Source organism: Ranitomeya imitator, chromosome 5 (assembly GCF_032444005.1).
Source record: "Ranitomeya imitator isolate aRanImi1 chromosome 5, aRanImi1.pri, whole genome shotgun sequence".
NCBI classification, from domain to species: domain Eukaryota; kingdom Metazoa; phylum Chordata; class Amphibia; order Anura; family Dendrobatidae; genus Ranitomeya; species Ranitomeya imitator.
The window spans coordinates 659,877,224-659,896,899 of NC_091286.1; the positions used below are offsets into that span (position 1 = coordinate 659,877,224).

Sequence of the window (19,676 nt, forward strand, 5' to 3'; positions counted from 1 at the left end):
TGACTGCACCAGCAGAATAGTGAGTGCAGCTCTGGAGTATAATACAGGATGTAACTCAGGATCAGTAATGTAATGTATGTGCACAGTGATTGCACCAGCAGAATAGTGAGTGCAGCTCTGGAGTATAATGCAGCCATCTGACTAAAGACATGGGGGGTATATCTGCATCTCCAGAGAAATAGCTAGGCTGCAAAAAATCCTTCACAGACAAAGCTGGACAAGACAAAAACATGAAAATGCACAGAACTATAAAGTCCACTGCAGGTGGACAGCAAAAACAAAGCCAGGACTTATCTTTGTAGAAAAACACAGCAAACTGGAGAGACCAGCAGGGAAGTGAATCCTTCAAGAACAATGGACAACTGGCACTGACTAAAGGATCCTGCAATGCTATATACCCCAGTCAGTCCTGCAATTTGTAGATACACATGTCCACTCTTGCAATCCAGGCACAACTGCATTACCCTCTACAACCACCAGAGGGAGCCCAAAAGCTAAATTCACAACAATGTACACAGTGACTGCACCAGCAGAATAGTGAGTGCAGCTCTGGGGTATAATACAGGATGTAACTCAGGATCAGTAATGTAACGTATGTACACAGTGACTGCACCAGCAGAATAGTGAGTGCAGCTCTGGGGTATAATACAGGATGTAACTCAGGATCAGTAATGTAATGTATGTACACAGTGACTACACCTGCAGAATGGTGAGTGCAGCTCTGGAGTATAATACAGGATATAACTCAGCATCAGTAATGTAATGTATGTAGACAGTGACGCACCAACAGAATAGTGAGTGCAGCTCTGGAGCATAATGCAGGATGTAACTCAGGATCAGTAATGTATGTACAGTGACTACACCTGCAGAATAGTGAGTGCAGCTCTGGAGTATAATACAGGATGTAACTCAGGATCAGTACTGTAATGTATGTACACAGTGACTGCACCAGCAGAATAGTGAGTGCAGCACTGGGGTATAATACAGGATGTAACTCAGGATCAGTAATGTATGTACACAGTGACTGCACCAGCAGAATAGTGAGTGCAGCTCTGGGGTATAATACAGGATGTAACTCAGGATCAGTAATGTAATGTATGTACACAGTGACTGCACCAGCAGAATAGTGAGTGCAGCTCTGGAGTATAATACAGGATGTAACTCAGGATCAGTAATGTAATGTATGTACACAGTGACTGCACCAGCAGAATAGTGACGCAGCTCTGGGTATAATACAGGATGTAACTCAGGATCAGTAATGTAATGTATGTACACAGTGACTGCACCAGCAGAATAGTGACGCAGCTCTGGGTATAATACAGGATGTAACTCAGGATCAGTAATGTAATGTATGTACACAGTGACTGCATCAGCAGAATAGTGAGCGCAGCTCTGGAGTATAATATAGGATGTAACTCAGGATCAGTTATGTAATGTATGTACACGGTGACTACACCTGCAGAATAGTGAGTGCAGCTCTGGAGTATAATACAGGATGTAACTCAGGATCAGTAATGTATGTACACAGTGACTGCACCAGCAGAATAGTGAGTGCAGCTCTGGAGTATAATGCAGGATGTAACTCAGGATCAGTAATGTAATGTATGTACACAGTGACTGCACCAGCAGAATAGTGAGTGCAGCTCTGAAGTATACTACAGAATGTAACTCAGGATCAGTAATGTAATGTATGTACACAGTGACTGCACCAGCAGAATAGTGAGTTCAGCTCTGGAGTATAATACAGGATGTAACTCAGGATCAGTAATGTAATGTGTGTACACAGTGACTGCACCAGCAGAATCGTGAGTGCAGCTCTGGAGTATAATACAGGATGTATTTTAGGATCCTTATAGGATGAGTAATGTAATGTTAGACACAATTACAATGCATGAACATTTGGCAGGTCGCTTTTACATGGCACAGTTGTCTGGCTTGACATGCACGAAGCATTTGTAGTCTGACTACATATTATGACTATAAGTAGCAGGAGAACAACTTATTTATCCCAAATGCTGATGGCAGGGTGAATCTTGACAAGCCATTCTGCCCTGACCAGGGTGTTTATATTCAGAGCTAGGGCAGCAGGCTGAATCCTTGCCCCGGGTAAAGGAAAGTTTCGCTGCTTCACTATTCTCATAACAGGGATTTTTTTCATTCCTTATGTATTTCCACTATTCACCCCCGGATGGCAGTGGTGATACTCCAGATCTATAGGATCCGCTGTGCGGAATCTAAGCGGAATGTCAGACACTGCATCGAAATTCCTATTTATCACTACGGATTTGAGTCTGTGTGTAGGAGAGCCATTGTGCTATTTAATAAGAGGAGCGATCCCGCTCTGCCAAAATACTACTTGATGCACTTTGGAAAATATTTCTCCATGTGTTACAAGGAATTCGAGCGGTCTCCATCATTATATGTAACAGTTATTTATAACCTCTGAGGTATGTGTAGTTGTAGAGGCACCAGCAATGAAAGGTGGACACATAGTAGTGTAGGGGTAAAGGTAGCGCTTGCACCTGGACCCCAGAGCATTAAGGGAACCAATGTTTCTTTGCCATCAGGTGAGGACCTGTTATAAGTTTTGCACCAGGTGCCCAACAGATTCAAGTTACACCTCTGTTAATTTAAGTGTTAGTTCACCTATCTGGAAAGTGAACTTTAAGGAGTCTTCTGGTTCTGACAGAAGCAACAGCAGCAAGGAGGACGTTATAAACCAGTACTGAGCAGTGTAGATGTGAATCCACCTCTGGAATGATGTTAAAGGTTTGATAGAAAGCTAAGCACGATCTTTCGGTGTCTCACTATGCTTGTTTCTTCTCCCTGCTCCTCACTCCACCTTCCTGCACTCTTAATACTGTATACTAGTAGGAGGTGTAACCGGATACCTCTCTGTTTTTGAGTCTATCTTATCTTGAGCAAGACAAAGTTGAGTTTTTGTAGAGGAGAAGGTGAGTTCAGGTGGCAAGTGGGAAAGGAAGAAGAGGCTCATACGTGGAGAAAAAAAAGCATCACATCACCCTATCACTGCCAGCATCTGTACTCCAAAGGAGTACATAAGTGCAACTAAAAGTAGCCGAATAGACTGTGGAAAAGTTAGCATTTTGAAGCCACTTTTCTTTTTGTATAGGAATGAAGTCAAATCCCCTAATAAAGCGATTTGGAAAGTTTCATAACTCTCCATGCTGGACAATATTATAAAAAAAAAAAAATCGAAAGAAAACTTTAGTTACTCTTTAAATGAAAGCTGGTAGTGTGACCAGACCTTATAATCAAGGAAGGACTTCTGGCCATACATTTTCCCTACAGCGGCCACTACAGGAGAAATGGAGTATTACACTTCAACAAATGGCGGTCAGTGTGACAGAATCAACTGAGCTGAGACAAGGGTAGAATTTCTGCTGTAGCTGGGGGCCTCCTCTGTGACATTAATTGACTCTCAATTTACTTTTCACTTGTTGACCATTCAACGCGAGGACAACTCCTCGATATTGGATAGGCTGCCGTCTCCTGAATGTTTGTGTCTCTGTCTCTTTAAGGTAAGCAATCATTGAACATAACCGAAGTAGAACTGGCGAAACTTCCGTTCATTAAATTCTGCATCCTCGAAGCCATACGTCTCAGGTCACCGGGCGCCATTACCAGGAAAGTCCTTCAACCCTTGAGACTTTACGTAGGTCGTTATTTATGTAGTGGCGGCCATATTGGCTGTCTTACATGTATATTTGTGTCTTACCATGTGTTTATGTAACTGTGCCGCCCTCGATCCATTCAGGATTATGAGATCCCCGCTGGCGACTTGTTGATGTTATCTCCATATTGGCTTCACCGGGACCCAAAGCACTTTCCAGAACCAAATATGTACAGACCGGTAAGTTCCAACAAGGGAACGCTATGTAGGACGCCCTTAGAGGGGAACTCTAGTATCATCTGGGCCTCTCATGACAGATGGACTTTAACCCCTTAACGCAAAATCATTTCCAAGTACATCATCACTGTATGTATTTTGCCACATTAGTATGTGATCAGGAAGGCTGCGCGGGAGCAGCCCATGCTATTCGCAGTAGTAGGCATCGGATGAGTTTGACAGAGGGAGAGTTCTCCCTCTGTCAGCTCATTGCCTTCCCATGCACTGTATTTCTGTGATGCTAATCGGAAGCCGAACAAAGGACTACCTATTCTTATCATATCCTAGCGGAGGCGAGGCCTAATGGATTACCTGAAAAATAAATGTGTAAATTGGCATACATGCAATGTGTAGGAGCATGCAATGTGTAGGAACATGTTCACACTGGACATTGAACCGACAAAACCTGAGAAACGCAATGAGCATATACACTGCTGTGAGTAAGAAAAAGCAATAGTGCATATAAATAACACAGGGTACTTAGTAAACAATGTTTTTGACCAAAAAAAGTGTAAAAGCCATCCCACCCACCTCGACAAGGTGTACCCATCGGGAGGGTCCTAACCTCTAGTATTAAAGCCTTACCATGTGTCAAAAATGATCTCAATGTCAATAAGGACCGGAACCAGACACTGGACAACCAGCCATGGGAAGCTATACAAATGTAATGACCAGCTCAAAGAAAGGGAGACCATGCCTTGTGTGCACTGAGTGCAAAAATCTAATGCACATCCTGCTTGGCCCTTACTCACATTGATGCCATTTTGAGGTTTTAATACTAGAGGTTAGGACCGTCCCAATTAGGAACACCTTGGCGCTGGTGGGATGGCCTTTATGCTTTTTTTTTTTAAATAAATAAAAACAATGTTTTCCAAGTACCCTATGTTATTGATATGCACTATTGCTTTTTACTTCCGGCAGGGTATATGTTCATCTTTCTTAGGTTTTGTGTGTTTAATGGCCAGTGTGAACATGCTCCTACGCATTGCATGAATACCTGCTTATATTCCAGTTTATTTCTTTTGGTTTTGCTTTAGGTTCTTGCTTTCAAAAGCGTGGCCTCCCTTTTTTTTTGAGCTGGGCATTACATTCATATAGCTTCCTGTGGCTGGGATTAAATAATTGAACCCCGGTCCTGCCTGGCTCTTATTCACGTTTAGTTTTTTGACACATGGTAAAGATTTATTACTAGAGGTTAGGACCATCCCGATTGGGGTCACCTTGTCGCTGGTGGGATGGCTTTTACATTTTGTTTTTTTTAATCAAAAGCAGTGTTTACCAGGTCCCCTATGTAACTTATAGACACTATTGCTTTTTACTTACTTGTAGCAGTGTATGTGCTCATTATATTTCTAGCTTAGGTTTTACCTGTGAGTGTGGCAGGCTCAGAGGATGCACTGCACTATATAAGTAGTGGAGAGTATTACTTGTGTGATCAATAGGTCACATATTCCCGTCTCCTGGTGGGTCTAATAAATGATAAAAAAAAAATGAAAAGTTTTAGATTTGGAAAAAAAAATTCCGAGAGGTTAGCACAGTTTTAGTATTGTTCCATCCGTAACAGTGCATTCATCAGAAATAATTTAATTGTTTATCCCATGTGGTGAATGATTAACAAAAATAAAAACAATGCAAAAACTGCTGGTCCTGCCTCACCCAATTTTTTTTTATAAAAATTAATCAAAAACTCAAATGTACTCCAAAATGGTGCCAATAAATTATGTTCTAAATTGTCACTGCAAAGTGGCACAACTTTACGCGGCCGTGCAGCTGCAGCAGCAGTGAGACGGCAGTCAGACACATCAGGACTCCCCATAAAGATGACAGAGACAGTACAGTGGCTTGCGAAAGTACTCCCCTGCCCCATGGTATTTTTTGAGTTTTGCTACCTCAAAACCTGGAATTTCACTGTTTTTTTGGAGGGTTTGCATCAGTTCATATAAAGACCGTGCCTACAACTGTGAACATTTGATTTATTTTGTTTGTGAAGCAAATAACAAATAAGACAAAAAGCTGAAAACTTCAGTGTGCATAACTATTCACCCCCCCTAAAGTCAGTAATTTGCAGAGCCTCCTTTTGCAGCAAGTACAGCTGCAGGTCGCTTTGCATAAGTCTCTATGAGCTTTCCACATCTTGCCATTGGGATTTTTGCCCATTTCTCAAGGAAAAACTTCTCCAGCTCCTTCAAGTTAGGCCGCTTTCACATGTCCAGATAATTCCGGTACCGGAGAAATCGGTACCGGAGTTATCCGTGTATCCGTGTGCTCACGTAGCACATCAGTTTGGCACACGTGCGGCAGCCGTGTACCGCCCGTGTGCCGACTGAGGACCACACGGACCGTGCAGGAGACAGCGCTACAGTAAGCGCTGTCCCCACTGCGTGTGGTGCTCAAGCTGGCATTCATTCCTTCTTCCCAGCAGCATTCACTGGAGAGAAGGAATGAAAAATCAAGGTTTTTTTTTGTGTAAAAAATAAAGTTTGGGGTCACCTCCCGCCTCCCATCCCATGTGCGCCCGCCCGCTTGCCGAGAAATACTCACCCAGCTCCTGCGATGTATGCTCTCAGCGCCAGCAGCCTGTACAGTGTGAGCGGTCACGTGATACCGCTCATTACAGTGATGAATATGCGCATATTCATCACTGTAATGAGCGGTACTATGTGACCGCTCACACAGGACCTGCTGCCGACGCTGAGAGCATACATCGCAGGAGCTGGGTGAGTATTTCTCGGCAAGCGGGCGGGCGCACATGGGATGGGAGGCGGGAGGTGTCCCCAAACTTTATTTTTAACACAATCAAAAAAAAAAAAACCTTGATTTTTCATTCCTTCTCTCCAGTGAACACTGCTGGGGAGAAGGAATGAATGCCGGCTTCAGCACCACACGCAGTGGGGACAGCGCTTACTGTAGCACTGTCTCTCCTGTGAGCGGTACGTGCACATGGAGGAGAGTGCATACTGTTCTCCGTGTGCACGTGTGTGGGACATATTGCGGTACGTGCTGCCGGAGAAAAGTGGACATGTCTCCGTGTTTTGCACACGGACACACGGTCCGTGAAAACACGGAGACATGTGCATAGACCCATTCATTTGAATGGTCTACGTGTGTCAGTGTCTCCGGTATGTGAGAAAACTGTCAGTACACGTACCGGAGACACTGACGTGTGAAATAGGCCTTAGATGGTTTCCTCTGGTGAACTTCTATCTTCAAGTCTGAACAAAGATTCTCAATTAAGGTCTGGACTGTGACTCAGCCACTCAAAAACATTTACACGTTTCCCCTTAAACCACTCAAGTGTTCCTCTTTAGCAGTATGCTTTGGGTCATTGTCTTGTTGGAAGGTGAATATCTGTCCCAGTCTCAAATCACTGACAGACTGAAACAGGTTTTGCTGAAGAATATTCTTTGTGCCTGTGATTCCCACCATCCATCTTCTCCTCAAATAGGACCATTTTTCCTATCCCTGCTGCAGAAAAACATCCCTACAGCTTGATGATGCCACCAACATATTTCACTGTGGGGATGGTGTTTTGGGGGTGATGATCTGTGTTGGTTTGGCGCAAGACATAGCGTTTACCTTGGTGGCCAAAAAGATCAATTTTGGCCTCATCTGCACACAGCACCTTCCTCCATAAATTTTGTGAGTCTCTCGCATGTATTTTTGAAATGCAAAATGAGCCTTACAATTTGTTTGTGTAAGTAAATGCTTTTTTTCTGTCCACTCGTCCATAAAGGCCACCTCTAAGGAATGTATGGTTTATTGCAGTCATATGGACAGATACTCCAGTCTCTGCTTGGGAACTCTGCAACTCCTTCGCGGTTACCTTGGTCTCTGTGCTACCTCTCTGATTTAATGCCCTCATTACTCGGGCTGAGAGTTTTGGTGGGCTGCCCTGTCTTGGCAGGTTTGTTGTGGTACCATGTTCTTTCCATTTGATGATAATGGATTTGATGGTGCTCCGGGGGATCATTAAAGATTGGGATATTGTTTTATAACCCAACCCTGACCTGTTCTTCTCAACAGCTTTGTCCCTGACTTATTTGGAGATCTCCTTGGTCTTCATGGTGTTGTTTGGTTAGTGGTGTCTCTTGTTTAATGGCTATGTATAGTGAGGGGGCAGCACTTGCTGGATCCTAGAACATCCAGTCATCTCTGCTATGCAGCCAGGAGGCTTAATTTCTCCTGTAACTGGGGAGAATATATCAGTAGTTTCAGGGCAAATCAGGTAAAAAAATACACTGCTCAAAAAAAATAAAGGGAACACTAAAATCCCACATCCTAGATATCACTGAATGAAATATTCCAGTTGTAAATCTTTACTCATTATATAGTGGAATGCGTTGAGAACAGTAAAACCTAAAAATGATCAATGTAAATCACAACTAATATCCCATGGAGGTCTGGAGTTGGAATGATGCTCAAAATCAAAGTGGAAAATCAAATTGCAGGCTGATCCAAATTCAGTGGAAATGCCTCAAGACAAAGAAATGATGCTCAGTAGTGTGTGTGGCCTCCACGTGACTGTATGACCTCCCTACAATGCCTGGGCATGCTGCTGATGAGGCGACGGATAGTCTCCTGAGGGATCTCCTCCCATTCCTGGACTAAAGTATCCACCAACTCCTGGACAGTCTGTGGTGCAACGTGACGTTGGTGGATGGAGCGAGACATGATGACCCAGATGTGTTCAATCGGATTCAGATCTGGGGAACATGCGGGCCAGTCCACAGCTTTAATGCCTTCATCTTGCAGGAACTGCTGACACACTCCAGCCACATGAGGTCTGGCATTGTCCTGCATTAGCTGGAGCCCAGAGCCAACCGCACCAGCATATGGTCTCACAAGGGGTCTGAGGATCTCATCTAGGTACCTAATGGCAGTCAGGCTACCTCTGGCGAGCACATGGAATGCTGTGCGGCCCTCCAAAGAAATGCCACCCCACACCATTACTGACCCTCTTCCAAACCGGTCATGATGAAGGATGTTGCAGGCAGAAGATCGCTCTCCACGTCATCTCCAGACTCTGTCACGTCTGTCACATATGCTCAGTGTGAACCTGCTTTCATCTGTGAAGAGCACAGGGCGTCAGTGGTGAATTTGCCAATCCTGGTGTTCTGTGGCAAATGCCAAGCGTACTGCATGGTGTTGGGCTGTGAGCACAACCCCATCTGTGGATGTCGGGCACTCAGACCATCCTCATGGAGTCAGTTTCTAACCGTTTGTGCAGACACATGCATAGTTGTGGCCTGCTGGAGGTCATTTTGCAGGGCTCTTGCAGTGCTCCTCCTGTTCCTCCTTGCACAAAAGCTGAGGTAGCGGTCCTGCTGCTGGGTTGTTACCCTCCTACGGCCCCCTCCACATCTCCTGATGTACTAGCCTGTCCTCTGGTAGCACCTCCAGCTCTGGACACTACGCTGACAGACACAGCAAACCTTCTTGCCACAGCTCGCATTGATGTTCCATCCTGGATGAGCTGCACTACTTGAGCCACTTGTGTGGGTTGTAGAGTGCGTCTCATGCTACCATGAGTATGAAAGCACAACCAACATTCAAAAGTGACCAAAACATCAGCCAGAAAGCATTGGTACTAAGATGTGGTCTGTGGTCCCCACCTGCAGACCCACTCCTTTATTGAGGGGGTCTTGATAATTGCCAATAATTTCCATCTGCTTTTCTATTCCGTTTGCACAACAGCATGTGAAATTGATTGTCAAACAGTGTTGCTTCCTAAGTGTACAGTTTGATTTCACAGAAGTTTGATGTACATTGAGTGCTGATGCATCACACACAAATCGGATTATAAAAATATTTAAACACAGTTTGTAATGTAACAAAATAGGGGGGTGAATACTTTTGTAGGCCACTGTACTTGAATGAAACTATATGAATTTGGTATAATTATAATTGTTCTGACGCACAGAATAAATTTCTCAACTTTATTTTTGCTGAGGATAAATTACGTAACATTTAAAATGTAAAAAAAATTTAGAAGGTAGGTAATAAATTATATACCACTAAAATCTACAACTTGTCCCAGACAAAACCAGTCCTGATGCAGCTACGTAAACGGATAAATTTATGCTTCCTGGAACACAACAATGGGGAGAAAAATATGTTTAATCATTAAGAGGGTAATGAGCACCATAATGTCCTCTTCCCCATATAAGTCCAGCAGAAAGCTCGATTTTATTTCCAGAATATCTCTTATTTGCCTTTCAATATTCTGTATTAAAGCAATAAACTATTTTTATTCTAGAGAAGTGCAGCTCTGATTATTTACTCAAGGCCTCATTGGAAAATAAAATTATATATTTTTTTCCCACAGGAACGATGGAAAAAGGCAAATTTAGAGAAGAATGTTTTCCTAGATGGTTTTGTAGCCTTTGGCGGAGGAAAGTTCCAGTGCCCGGGAAGGTCAGTAATACAGCCTGGTGGTGGTTATACTCCGACACCAGCAATGGTGGCTCAGCGCAGAGGCTTGAAACATAACACAACACTGACAGATTACACACTTTACTAATTGGCTGTATATAAATATCGATGCAACGTGAAAACACTTTTATTATGATCAATAACATGAAGACTGAGGGGCTGATACATCAAGACCACACCTGTGTGGTGTATCATATAGAGGATCTGTCAGCTCTCCTGTGTGGTGTAGTATATAGAGGATCTGTCAGCTCTCCTGTGTGGTGTAGTATATAGAGGATCTGTCAGCTCTCCTGTGTGGTGTAGTATATAGAGGATCTGTCAGCTCTCCTGTGTGGTGTAGTATATAGAGGATCTGTCAGCTCTCCTGTGTGGTGTATTATATAGAGGATCTGTCAGCTCTCCTGTGTGGTGTATCATATAGAGGATCTGTCAGCTCTCCTGTGTGGTGTAGTATATAGAGGATCTGTCAGCTCTCCTGTGTGGTGTAGTATATAGAGGATCTGTCAGCTCTCCCGTGTGGTGTAGTATATAGAGGATCTGTCAGCTCTCCTGTGTGGTGTATTATATAGAGGATCTGTCAGCTCTCCCGTGTGGTGTTGTATATAGAGGATCTGTCAGCTCTCCTGTGTGGTGTAGTATATGGAGGATCTGTCAGCTCTCCTGTGTGGTGTAGTATATAGAGGATCTGTCAGCTCTCCTGTGTGGTGTAGTATATACAGGATCTGTCAGCTCTCCTGTGTGGTGTAGTATATAGAGGATCTGTCAGCTCTCCTGTGTGGTGTAGTATATAGAGGATCTGTCAGCTCTCCTGTGTGGTGTAGTATATATAGGATCTGTCAGCTCTCCTGTTTGGTGTAGTATATAGAGGATCTGTCAGCTCTCCTGTGTGGTGTAGTATATAGAGGATCTGTCAGCTCTCCTGTGTGGTGTAGTATATAGAGGATCTGTCAGCTCTCCTGTGTGGTGTAGTATATAGAGGGTCTGTCAGCTCTCCTGTGTGGTGTAGTATATAGAGGATCTGTCAGCTCTCCTGTGTGGTGTAGTATATATAGGATCTGTCAGCTCTCCTGTGTGGTGTAGTATATAGAGGATCTGTCATCTCTCCTGTGTGGTGTAGTATATAGAGGATCTGTCAGCTCTCCTGTGTGGTGTAGTATATACAGGATCTGTCAGCTCTCCTGTGTGGTGTAGTATATAGAGGATCTGTCGGCTCTCCTGTGTGGTGTAGTATATAGAGGATCTGTCAGCTCTCCTGTGTGGTGTAATATATAGAGGATCTGTCAGCTCTCCTGTGTGGTGTATCATATAGAGGATGTGTCAGCTCTCCTGTGTGGTGTAGTATATAGAGGATCTGTCGGCTCTCCTGTGTGGTGTAGTATATAGAGGATCTGTCAGCTCTCCTGTGTGGTGTAGTATATAGAGGATCTGTCAGCTCTCCTGTGTGGTGTAGTATATAGAGGATCTGTCAGCTCTCCTGTGTGGTGTAGTATATAGAGGATCTGTCAGCTCTCCTGTGTGGTGTAGTATATAGAGGATCTGTCAGCTCTCCTGTGTGGTGTAGTATATAGAGGATCTGTCGGCTCTCCTGTGTGGTGTATCATATAGAGGATCTGTCAGCTCTCCTGTGTGGTGTAGTATATAGAGGATCTGTCAGCTCTCCTGTGTGGTGTAGTATATAGAGGATCTGTCAGCTCTCCTGTGTGGTGTAGTATATAGAGGATCTGTCAGCTCTCCTGTGTGGTGTAGTATATATAGGATCTGTCAGCTCTCCTGTGTGGTGTAGTATATATAGGATCTGTCAGCTCTCCTGTGTGGTGTAGTATATATAGGATCTGTCGGCTCTCCTGTGTGGTGTATCATATAGAGGATCTGTCAGCTCTCCTGTGTGGTGTAGTATATAGAGGATCTGTCAGCTCTCCTGTGTGGTGTAGTATATAGAGGATCTGTCGGCTCTCCTGTGTGGTGTAGTATATAGAGGATCTGTCGGCTCTCCTGTGTAGTGTAGTATATAGAGGATCTGTCAGTTCTCCTGTGTGGTGTAGTATATAGAGGATCTGTCAGCTCTCCTGTGTGGTGTAGTATATAGAAGATCTTTCCTGTGTAGTGTTGTATATAGAGTTGTGATGGGCAATTAATTTTCCTGATGGGCCACATAAGAAATGGTCATTTTTATGGAACCAATAGAATGAAATTAATTCTGCTCAATATTAATATTAATATATTAATTATAATTATTTTATATGAATATTTAATATATCAGTTAATATTGAGTAGAATTTAGTATGGTGACATCCCCCGTTATACAGCAAGAGCTCTCACACAGTCCTCTATACACAGTCTGAGACCCTCACATAGCGTTTCTGTGTACAATAGGAGCTGTCACATAGCCCCCTATATACAGCATGAGCCCCCACATAACCTCCTATATACTGCATGAGCCCCCACATAGCCTCCTATATACAGTGAGCCCCCACATGGCCTCCTATATACAGTATGAGCCTCCTATATACAGTATGAGCCCCCACATAGTCTCCTAAATACAGTATGAGCCCCCACAGTCTCCTAAATGCAGTATGAGCCCCACATAGCCTCCTATATACAGTATGAGCCCCCACATAGCCTCCTATATACAGTATGAGCCCCCACTTAGTCTCCTATATACAGTATGAGCCCCCACAGTCTCCTAAATGCAGTATGAACCCCCCCATAGCCTCCTATATACAGTATGAGCCACCACAGTCTCCTATATACAGTATGAGCCACCACATAGTCTCCTATATACAGTGAGCCCCCACATAGCCTCCTATATACAGTATGAGCCTCCTATATACAGTATGAGCCCTCACATTGTCTCCTATATACATTATGAGCCCCCACATAGTCTTCTATATACAGTGTGAGCCCACACATAGTCTCCAAAATACAGTATGAGCCCCCACATAGTCTCCTATATACAATATGAGCCCACACATAGCCTCCTATATACAGTTTGAGACCCCAGTAGCCTCTTATATACAGCATGAGCCCCCACATAGTCTCGTATATACTGTGAGCCCCCACATAGCTTCCTATATGCAGTATGAGCCTCCACATAGTCTACTATATACAGTATGAGCCCACACATAGTCTTGTATATGCAGTGAGCCCCCACATAGCCTCCTATATACAGTATGAGCCCACAAATAGTCTCCTATATACAGTATGAACCTCCTATATACAGTATGAGCTTCCTATATACAGTATGAGCCCTCACATAGTCTCCTATATACAGTATGAGCCCACACAGTCTTCTATATACAGTGTGAGCCCACACATAGTCTTGCATATACAGTGAGTCCCCACATAGCCTCCTATATACAGTATGAGCCTCCTATATATAGTATGAGCCCTCACATAGTCTCCTGTATACAGTATGAGCCCACACATAATCTTCTATATACAGTGTGAGCCCACACATAGTCTCCGAAATACAATATGAGCCCACATAGTCTCGTAAATACACTATGAGCCCCTACATAGTCTCCTATATACAGTATGAGCCCCCACATAGTCTCCTATGTACAGTATGAGCCTCCTATATACAGTATGAGCCTCCTATATACAGTATGAGCCCCCACATAGTCTCCTATGTACAGTATGAGCCTCCTATATACAGTATGAGCCTCCTATATACAGTATGAGTCTCCTATATACAGTATGAGCCCACACATAGTCTCCTAAATACAGTATGAGCCCCCACATAGCCTCCTACAGTCATGGCCAAAAGTATTGACACCCTGCAATTCTGTCAGATAATATTCATTTTCTTCCTAAAAATGATTGCAATCACAAATTCTTTGGTATTATTATCTTCATTTAATTTGTCTTAAATGAAAAAACACAAACGAGAATGAAGCAAAAAGCAAAACATTGATCATTTCACACAAAACTCCAAAAATGGGCCAGACAAAAGTATTGGCACCCTCAGCCTAATACTTGGTTGCACAACCTTTAGCCAAAATAACTGCGACCAACCGCTTCCGGTAACCATCAATGAGTTTCTTACAATGCTCTGCTGGAATTTTAGACCATTCTTCTTTGGCAAACTGCTCCAGGTCCCTGATATTTGAAGGGTGCCTTCTCCAAACTGCCATTTTTAGATCTCTCCACAGGTGTTCTATGGGATTCAGGTCTGGACTCATTGCTGGCCACCTTAGAAGTCTCCAGTGCTTTCTCTCAAACCATTTTCTAGTGCTTTTTGAAGTGTGTTTTGGGTCATTGTCCTGCTGGAAGACCCATGACCTCTGAGGGAGACCCAGCTTTCCCACACTGGGCCCTACATTATACTGCAAAATTTGTTGGTAGTCTTAAGACTTCATAATGCCATGCACACGGTCAAGCAGTCCAGTGCCAGAGGCAGCAAAACAACCCCAAAACATCAGGGAACCTCCGCCATGTTTGACTGTAGGGACCGTGTTCTTTTCTTTGAATGCCTCTTTTTTTGTCCTGTAAACTCTATGTTGATGCCTTTGCCCAAAAAGCTCTACTTTTGTCTCATCTGACCAGAGAACATTCTTCCAAAACGTTTTAGGCTTTTTCAGGTAAGTTTTGGCAAACTCCAGCCTGGCTTTTTTTATGTCTCGGGGTAAGAAGTGGGGTCTTCCTGGGTCTCCAACCATACAGTCCCTTTTCATTCAGACGCTGACGGATAGTACGGGTTGACACTGTTGTACCCTCGGACTGCAGGGCAGCTTGAACTTGTTTGGATGTTAGTCGAGGTTCTTTATCCAACATCTGCACAATCTTGCGTTGAAATCTCTTGTCAATTTTTCTTTTCCGTCCACATCTAGGGAGGTTAGCCACAGTGCCATGGGCTTTAAACTTCTTGATGACACTGCGCACGGTAGACACAGGAACATTCAGGTCTTTGGAGATGGACTTGTAGCCTTGAGATTGCTCATGCTTCCTCACAATTTGGTTTCTCAAGTCCTCAGACAGTTCTTTGGTCTTCTTTCTTTTCTCCATGCTCAACTTTAATCCATGTCAACTGGCTGCAAGTGTGATTTAGTTATTGCCAACACCTGTTAGGTGCCACAGGTAAGTTACAGGTGCTGTTAATTACACAAATTAGAGAAGCATCACATGATTTTTCGAACAGTGCCAATACTTTTGTCCACCCCCTTTTTTATGTTTGGTGTGGAATTATATCCAATTTGGCTTTAGGACAATTCTTTTTGTGTTTTTTCATTTAAGACAAATTAAATGAAGATAATAATTCCAAAGAATTTGTGTTTGCAATCATTTTCAGGAAGAAAATGAGTATTATCTGACAGAATTGCAGGGGCGTCAATACTTTTGGCCATGTCTGTATATACAGTATGAGCCCTCACATAGTCTCCTATATACAGTATGACTAGCCTGTTGTATGCAGTATGGGCCCCCACATAGCCTCCATATACACAGAGTGAGCCCCCACATAACCCTTGAATATGCATATAAACATCCTATACACATGAAATAAAACAACACCACCCTATACTCACCACACTCCTGTTGCTCCGGGGCTCTGCTCTCTCCTATGCCCTGACTCTCGTCACTGATGTCATGGCGTCTGCTGTCTGACATGCTGATTGGTGGAAGATGGAGCCGGTGACTCCGTCCTCCACCAGTGTATTCGCCGCTGTCTGCATTCCGCGGATGCGTATAGCAGTGATGGACAGCGGGGGAGGGCTCCGTGCTTTCCCTGGGCCACTGTTTCAGCCATTCAGCTGTCTCGGTCCGCGGGCCGGAGTGAAACCGCCAGAGGCCCAGACGTGGCCGCAGTTCTCCCGGCTCTGATATGGAGGATGCATTATATGTGTATTTCTTTCCCCCCTTAATTGTTATTCTGTATTGGTGTCTTTTGTTGCTTTGCTTTCTCACTACTTGTGCTGATGAGACCTCCTGTCATCGGGTTATTTATACCTCGTAGTCCTGCCTTGATGCGGCTTTTGAAAAATAAGAAGAGCACTTAATGTGTAAAAGTCAGGACGACCCTTATCTACGGTGCTGGTGATGGAAAGACACAATACAACTTTTCCGATGTCTGTCTGGCGCCAGGCCAGGACCCTTGTCTCTCTTATTAATTCTTCTTCTTGTGCTCTGCTAGATTTTCTCTTGTTCGTTCTTTATTTTTTTCTCTATATTTAGCCTTAAAGTTTTTCTTTGAGCTATATAACTGTGAATACCTACCTGTTTTTCATGAAAAAAAAATAGTGATGTAGTCACCGCCCCACCCACTCAATATGTAAATTGTGGTCTATTTATGATTGCTTCATTTGAAAAGCTTAGCCAGCTCCCTTCTGTATTAGCCAGCCCCCTTCTGTCTATTGATTGACTGTGATTGAGATGAAGGCTGGCTTAGCTATTTAATTTTATGGTTAGCCAGCTCCCCCTTACACACAGAGCTTCCAAACCTGGGACTGAGGCTGAAAGCTGAATATTTTGGAAATAAAATTATGTTACCTTCCTTATATTCCTGTGTAAAAAAAAAGTTGTTGTTTTTTTGCAAGTGGATAATTCCATTAAGGATATGTTTAATAATTATATACAGGTCTTCATAAATTTTACGGTTTACCGTGCGGAACAATGAAGGAGTTAATCGCGAACTGATATATCTTCCATTTTTCACACAGTCTATTTTTGGCCAAGGCTTGGGATCATGGGATCTCCTGGGAATCGGGCAGACAGTAACAGACTCATGTTTATCATCCCATACAGCGGACGCTGCGACAGAGAACATAACATAGTAACATAGTTAGTAGGGCCGAAAAAAGACATTTGTCCATCCAGTTCAGCCTATATTCCATCATAATAAATCCCCAGATCTACGTCCTTCTACAGAACCTAATAATTGTATGATACAATATTGTTCTGCTCCAGGAAGACTTGAAAAGACCCCTCCGTGACCACCTGACCCCCTGAGTCTCCTCCCACAGAATCTGTTCTTTAGACTTTTTTCCAGGATTCACTTTCATCAGTGTTGCAATTCTTCTTTGATATCATTAGTTTAAATTTTACATTTTCCCTCTATGATGTCATCATTTCTATCCTACCACAGTGACCACTCCTCTGTGATGTCATCATTTCTATCCTATCACAGTGATCACTCCTCTGTGATGTCATCATTTCGATCCTATCACAGTGATCACTCTTCTGTGATGTCATCATTTCTATCCTATCACAGTGATCAGTCATCTGTGATGTCATCATTTCTATCCTATCACAGTGATCACTCCTCTGTGATGTCATCATTTCGATCCTATCACAGTGATCACTCTTCTGTGATGTCATCATTTCTATCCTATCACAGTGATCAGTCCTCTGTGATGTCATCATTTCTATCCTATCACAGTGATCAGTCCTCTGTGATGTCATCATTTATATCCCATCACAGTGATCACGCCTTTGTGATGTCATCATTTCTAACCTACCACAGTGATCACGCCTTTGTGATGTCATTTCGATCCTACCACAGTGATCACTCTTCTGTGATGTCATCATTTCTATCCTATCACAGTGATCACGCCTTTGTGATGTCATCATTTCGATCCTACCACAGTGATCACTCTTCTGTGATGTCATCATTTCTATCCTATCACAGTGATCACGCCTTTGTGATGTCATCATTTCTATGCTATCACAGTGATGACTCGTCTGTGATGTCATCATTTCTATCCTATCAGAGTGATCACTCCTCTTTGATGTCATCATTTTTATCCTGCAAAAGTGATCACTCCTCTGTGATGTCATCATTTCTATCCTACAAAAGTGATCACTCCTCTGTGATGTCATCATTTACATCCTATCACAGTGATCACTCATCTATGATGTTATTTCTATCCTACCAAAGTGATCATGCCCCTTTGATGTTACTCCGTCCTATCCATCTCTTTCCCCTGTGATGTCACTGCCTCTCTCTTTTCCTTGTGATGTCACTGCTTCTGTCTTTTCCATCTGATGTCACTGCTTTTCTCTTTTCCCTGTGATGTCACTGCGTCTCTCTTTTCCTTGTGATGTCACTGCTTCTGTCTTTTCCATCTGATGTCACTGCTTTTCTCTTTTCCCTCTGATATCACTGCCTCTCTCTTTTCGCTCAGATGTCACCTCTTCTCTCTTTTCACTGTGATGTCACTGCTTCTCTCCTTTCCCTCTGATATCACTGCTTCTCTCTTTTCCCTCTGATATCACTGCTTCTCTCTTTTCCCTCTGATATCATTGCTTCTCTCTTTTCCCTTTGATGTCACTGCTTCTCTCTTTTCCCTCTGATATCATTGCTTCTCTCTTTTCCCTTTGATGTCACTGCTTCTCTCTTTTCCCTATGATATCACTGCCTCTCTTTTCCCTCTGATGTCACCACTTCTCTCTTTTCACTGTGATGTCACCGCTTCTCTCTTTTCCCTGTGATGTCACCGCTTCTCTCTTTTCCCTGTGATGTCACCGCTTCTCTTTTTTCCCTGTGATGTCACCGCTTCTCTCTTTTCCCTGTGATCTCACTATCTGCCTTCTTGATGGTCACGTCCTGTAAGTCTTTCTTTCTTAGTGACGCAGCTGAGATCCCTTTTTCCCTCATTTTGTTTATTTCAACCACACAATTCTGAACTTGTATCTAACGTGATTTCCCATCTCTATGTCCGTACAATGTTGAGACGTTGCTGACTCTGAACTGCTCCATTTCTATTTCAGAGGTCTACAGTATATGATAAGTAGGTGCCCGGCCATTGTTTGGGGTTCCCCTTAGGATGATACTGCAGACAAAACGGCGTCTAATGTAATTAGCATGAATGTGTACGCCTCTTGGCCTTGTGTAAGAGGGTGGGATCTATAGGTCAGGCCTATTTCCCCCTCTCCAGGCTATAGGAATTCTTCTGCATTTGATCGATTCTTGCCTATAACACACTGCCAGAGGCTGATCTATGTATACTTTTATTCAGATGGTTCGCGCTCATGGAAATCCAAATGCTGCTTGTTCTGATGCTCCACAAGTATGAATTCCAGCTCTTGGATCCCGTTCCCAGAGAGGTACTTGTCAATGTTTTTATTTTTATAATTCCTATCTCTACTTTTTACATTCGACAACTTCACCAGGATTAAAAATATCCTTGACATTCCAGATCTGTTATGAAGTATTTCCCTTTATTAATCAGCAGCTGCCACCGGATAAGGAGCACATGGAAAGAGTGATGTCAGCCGGACTTGGTGGCATCTGCTTGGCCCATTTGACCCACTTGACATCAGTTAATTGCCCCTCTCTATCATCTGAGACCGCTATAGTGGGTCGACAAGGTCGGCTTATCTCTTAAAGCTGTAAGGAAAA

General features: G+C 43.4%; 1 protein-coding gene across 4 annotated transcripts in view; it reads left to right on the forward strand.

The window, feature by feature from the left end:
- The window catches only part of CYP39A1 (cytochrome P450 family 39 subfamily A member 1), a 148,047-nt gene that overhangs the window by 77,353 nt on the left and 51,018 nt on the right, over positions 1 to 19,676 (forward strand). For all 4 annotated transcript variants that reach the window (XR_011312532.1, XR_011312533.1, XR_011312531.1 and 1 more), the window contains exons 8-11: positions 3,543 to 3,676; positions 3,779 to 3,874; positions 10,236 to 10,324; positions 19,294 to 19,381. Coding sequence is in view for 1 of the 4 variants with exons in the window: in XM_069728205.1 (XP_069584306.1) it covers positions 3,543 to 3,676; positions 3,779 to 3,874; positions 10,236 to 10,324; positions 19,294 to 19,381 (407 nt within the window). In the remaining 3 variants the exon portion in view is untranslated. The remainder of the gene's footprint in view (positions 1 to 3,542; positions 3,677 to 3,778; positions 3,875 to 10,235; positions 10,325 to 19,293; positions 19,382 to 19,676) is intronic.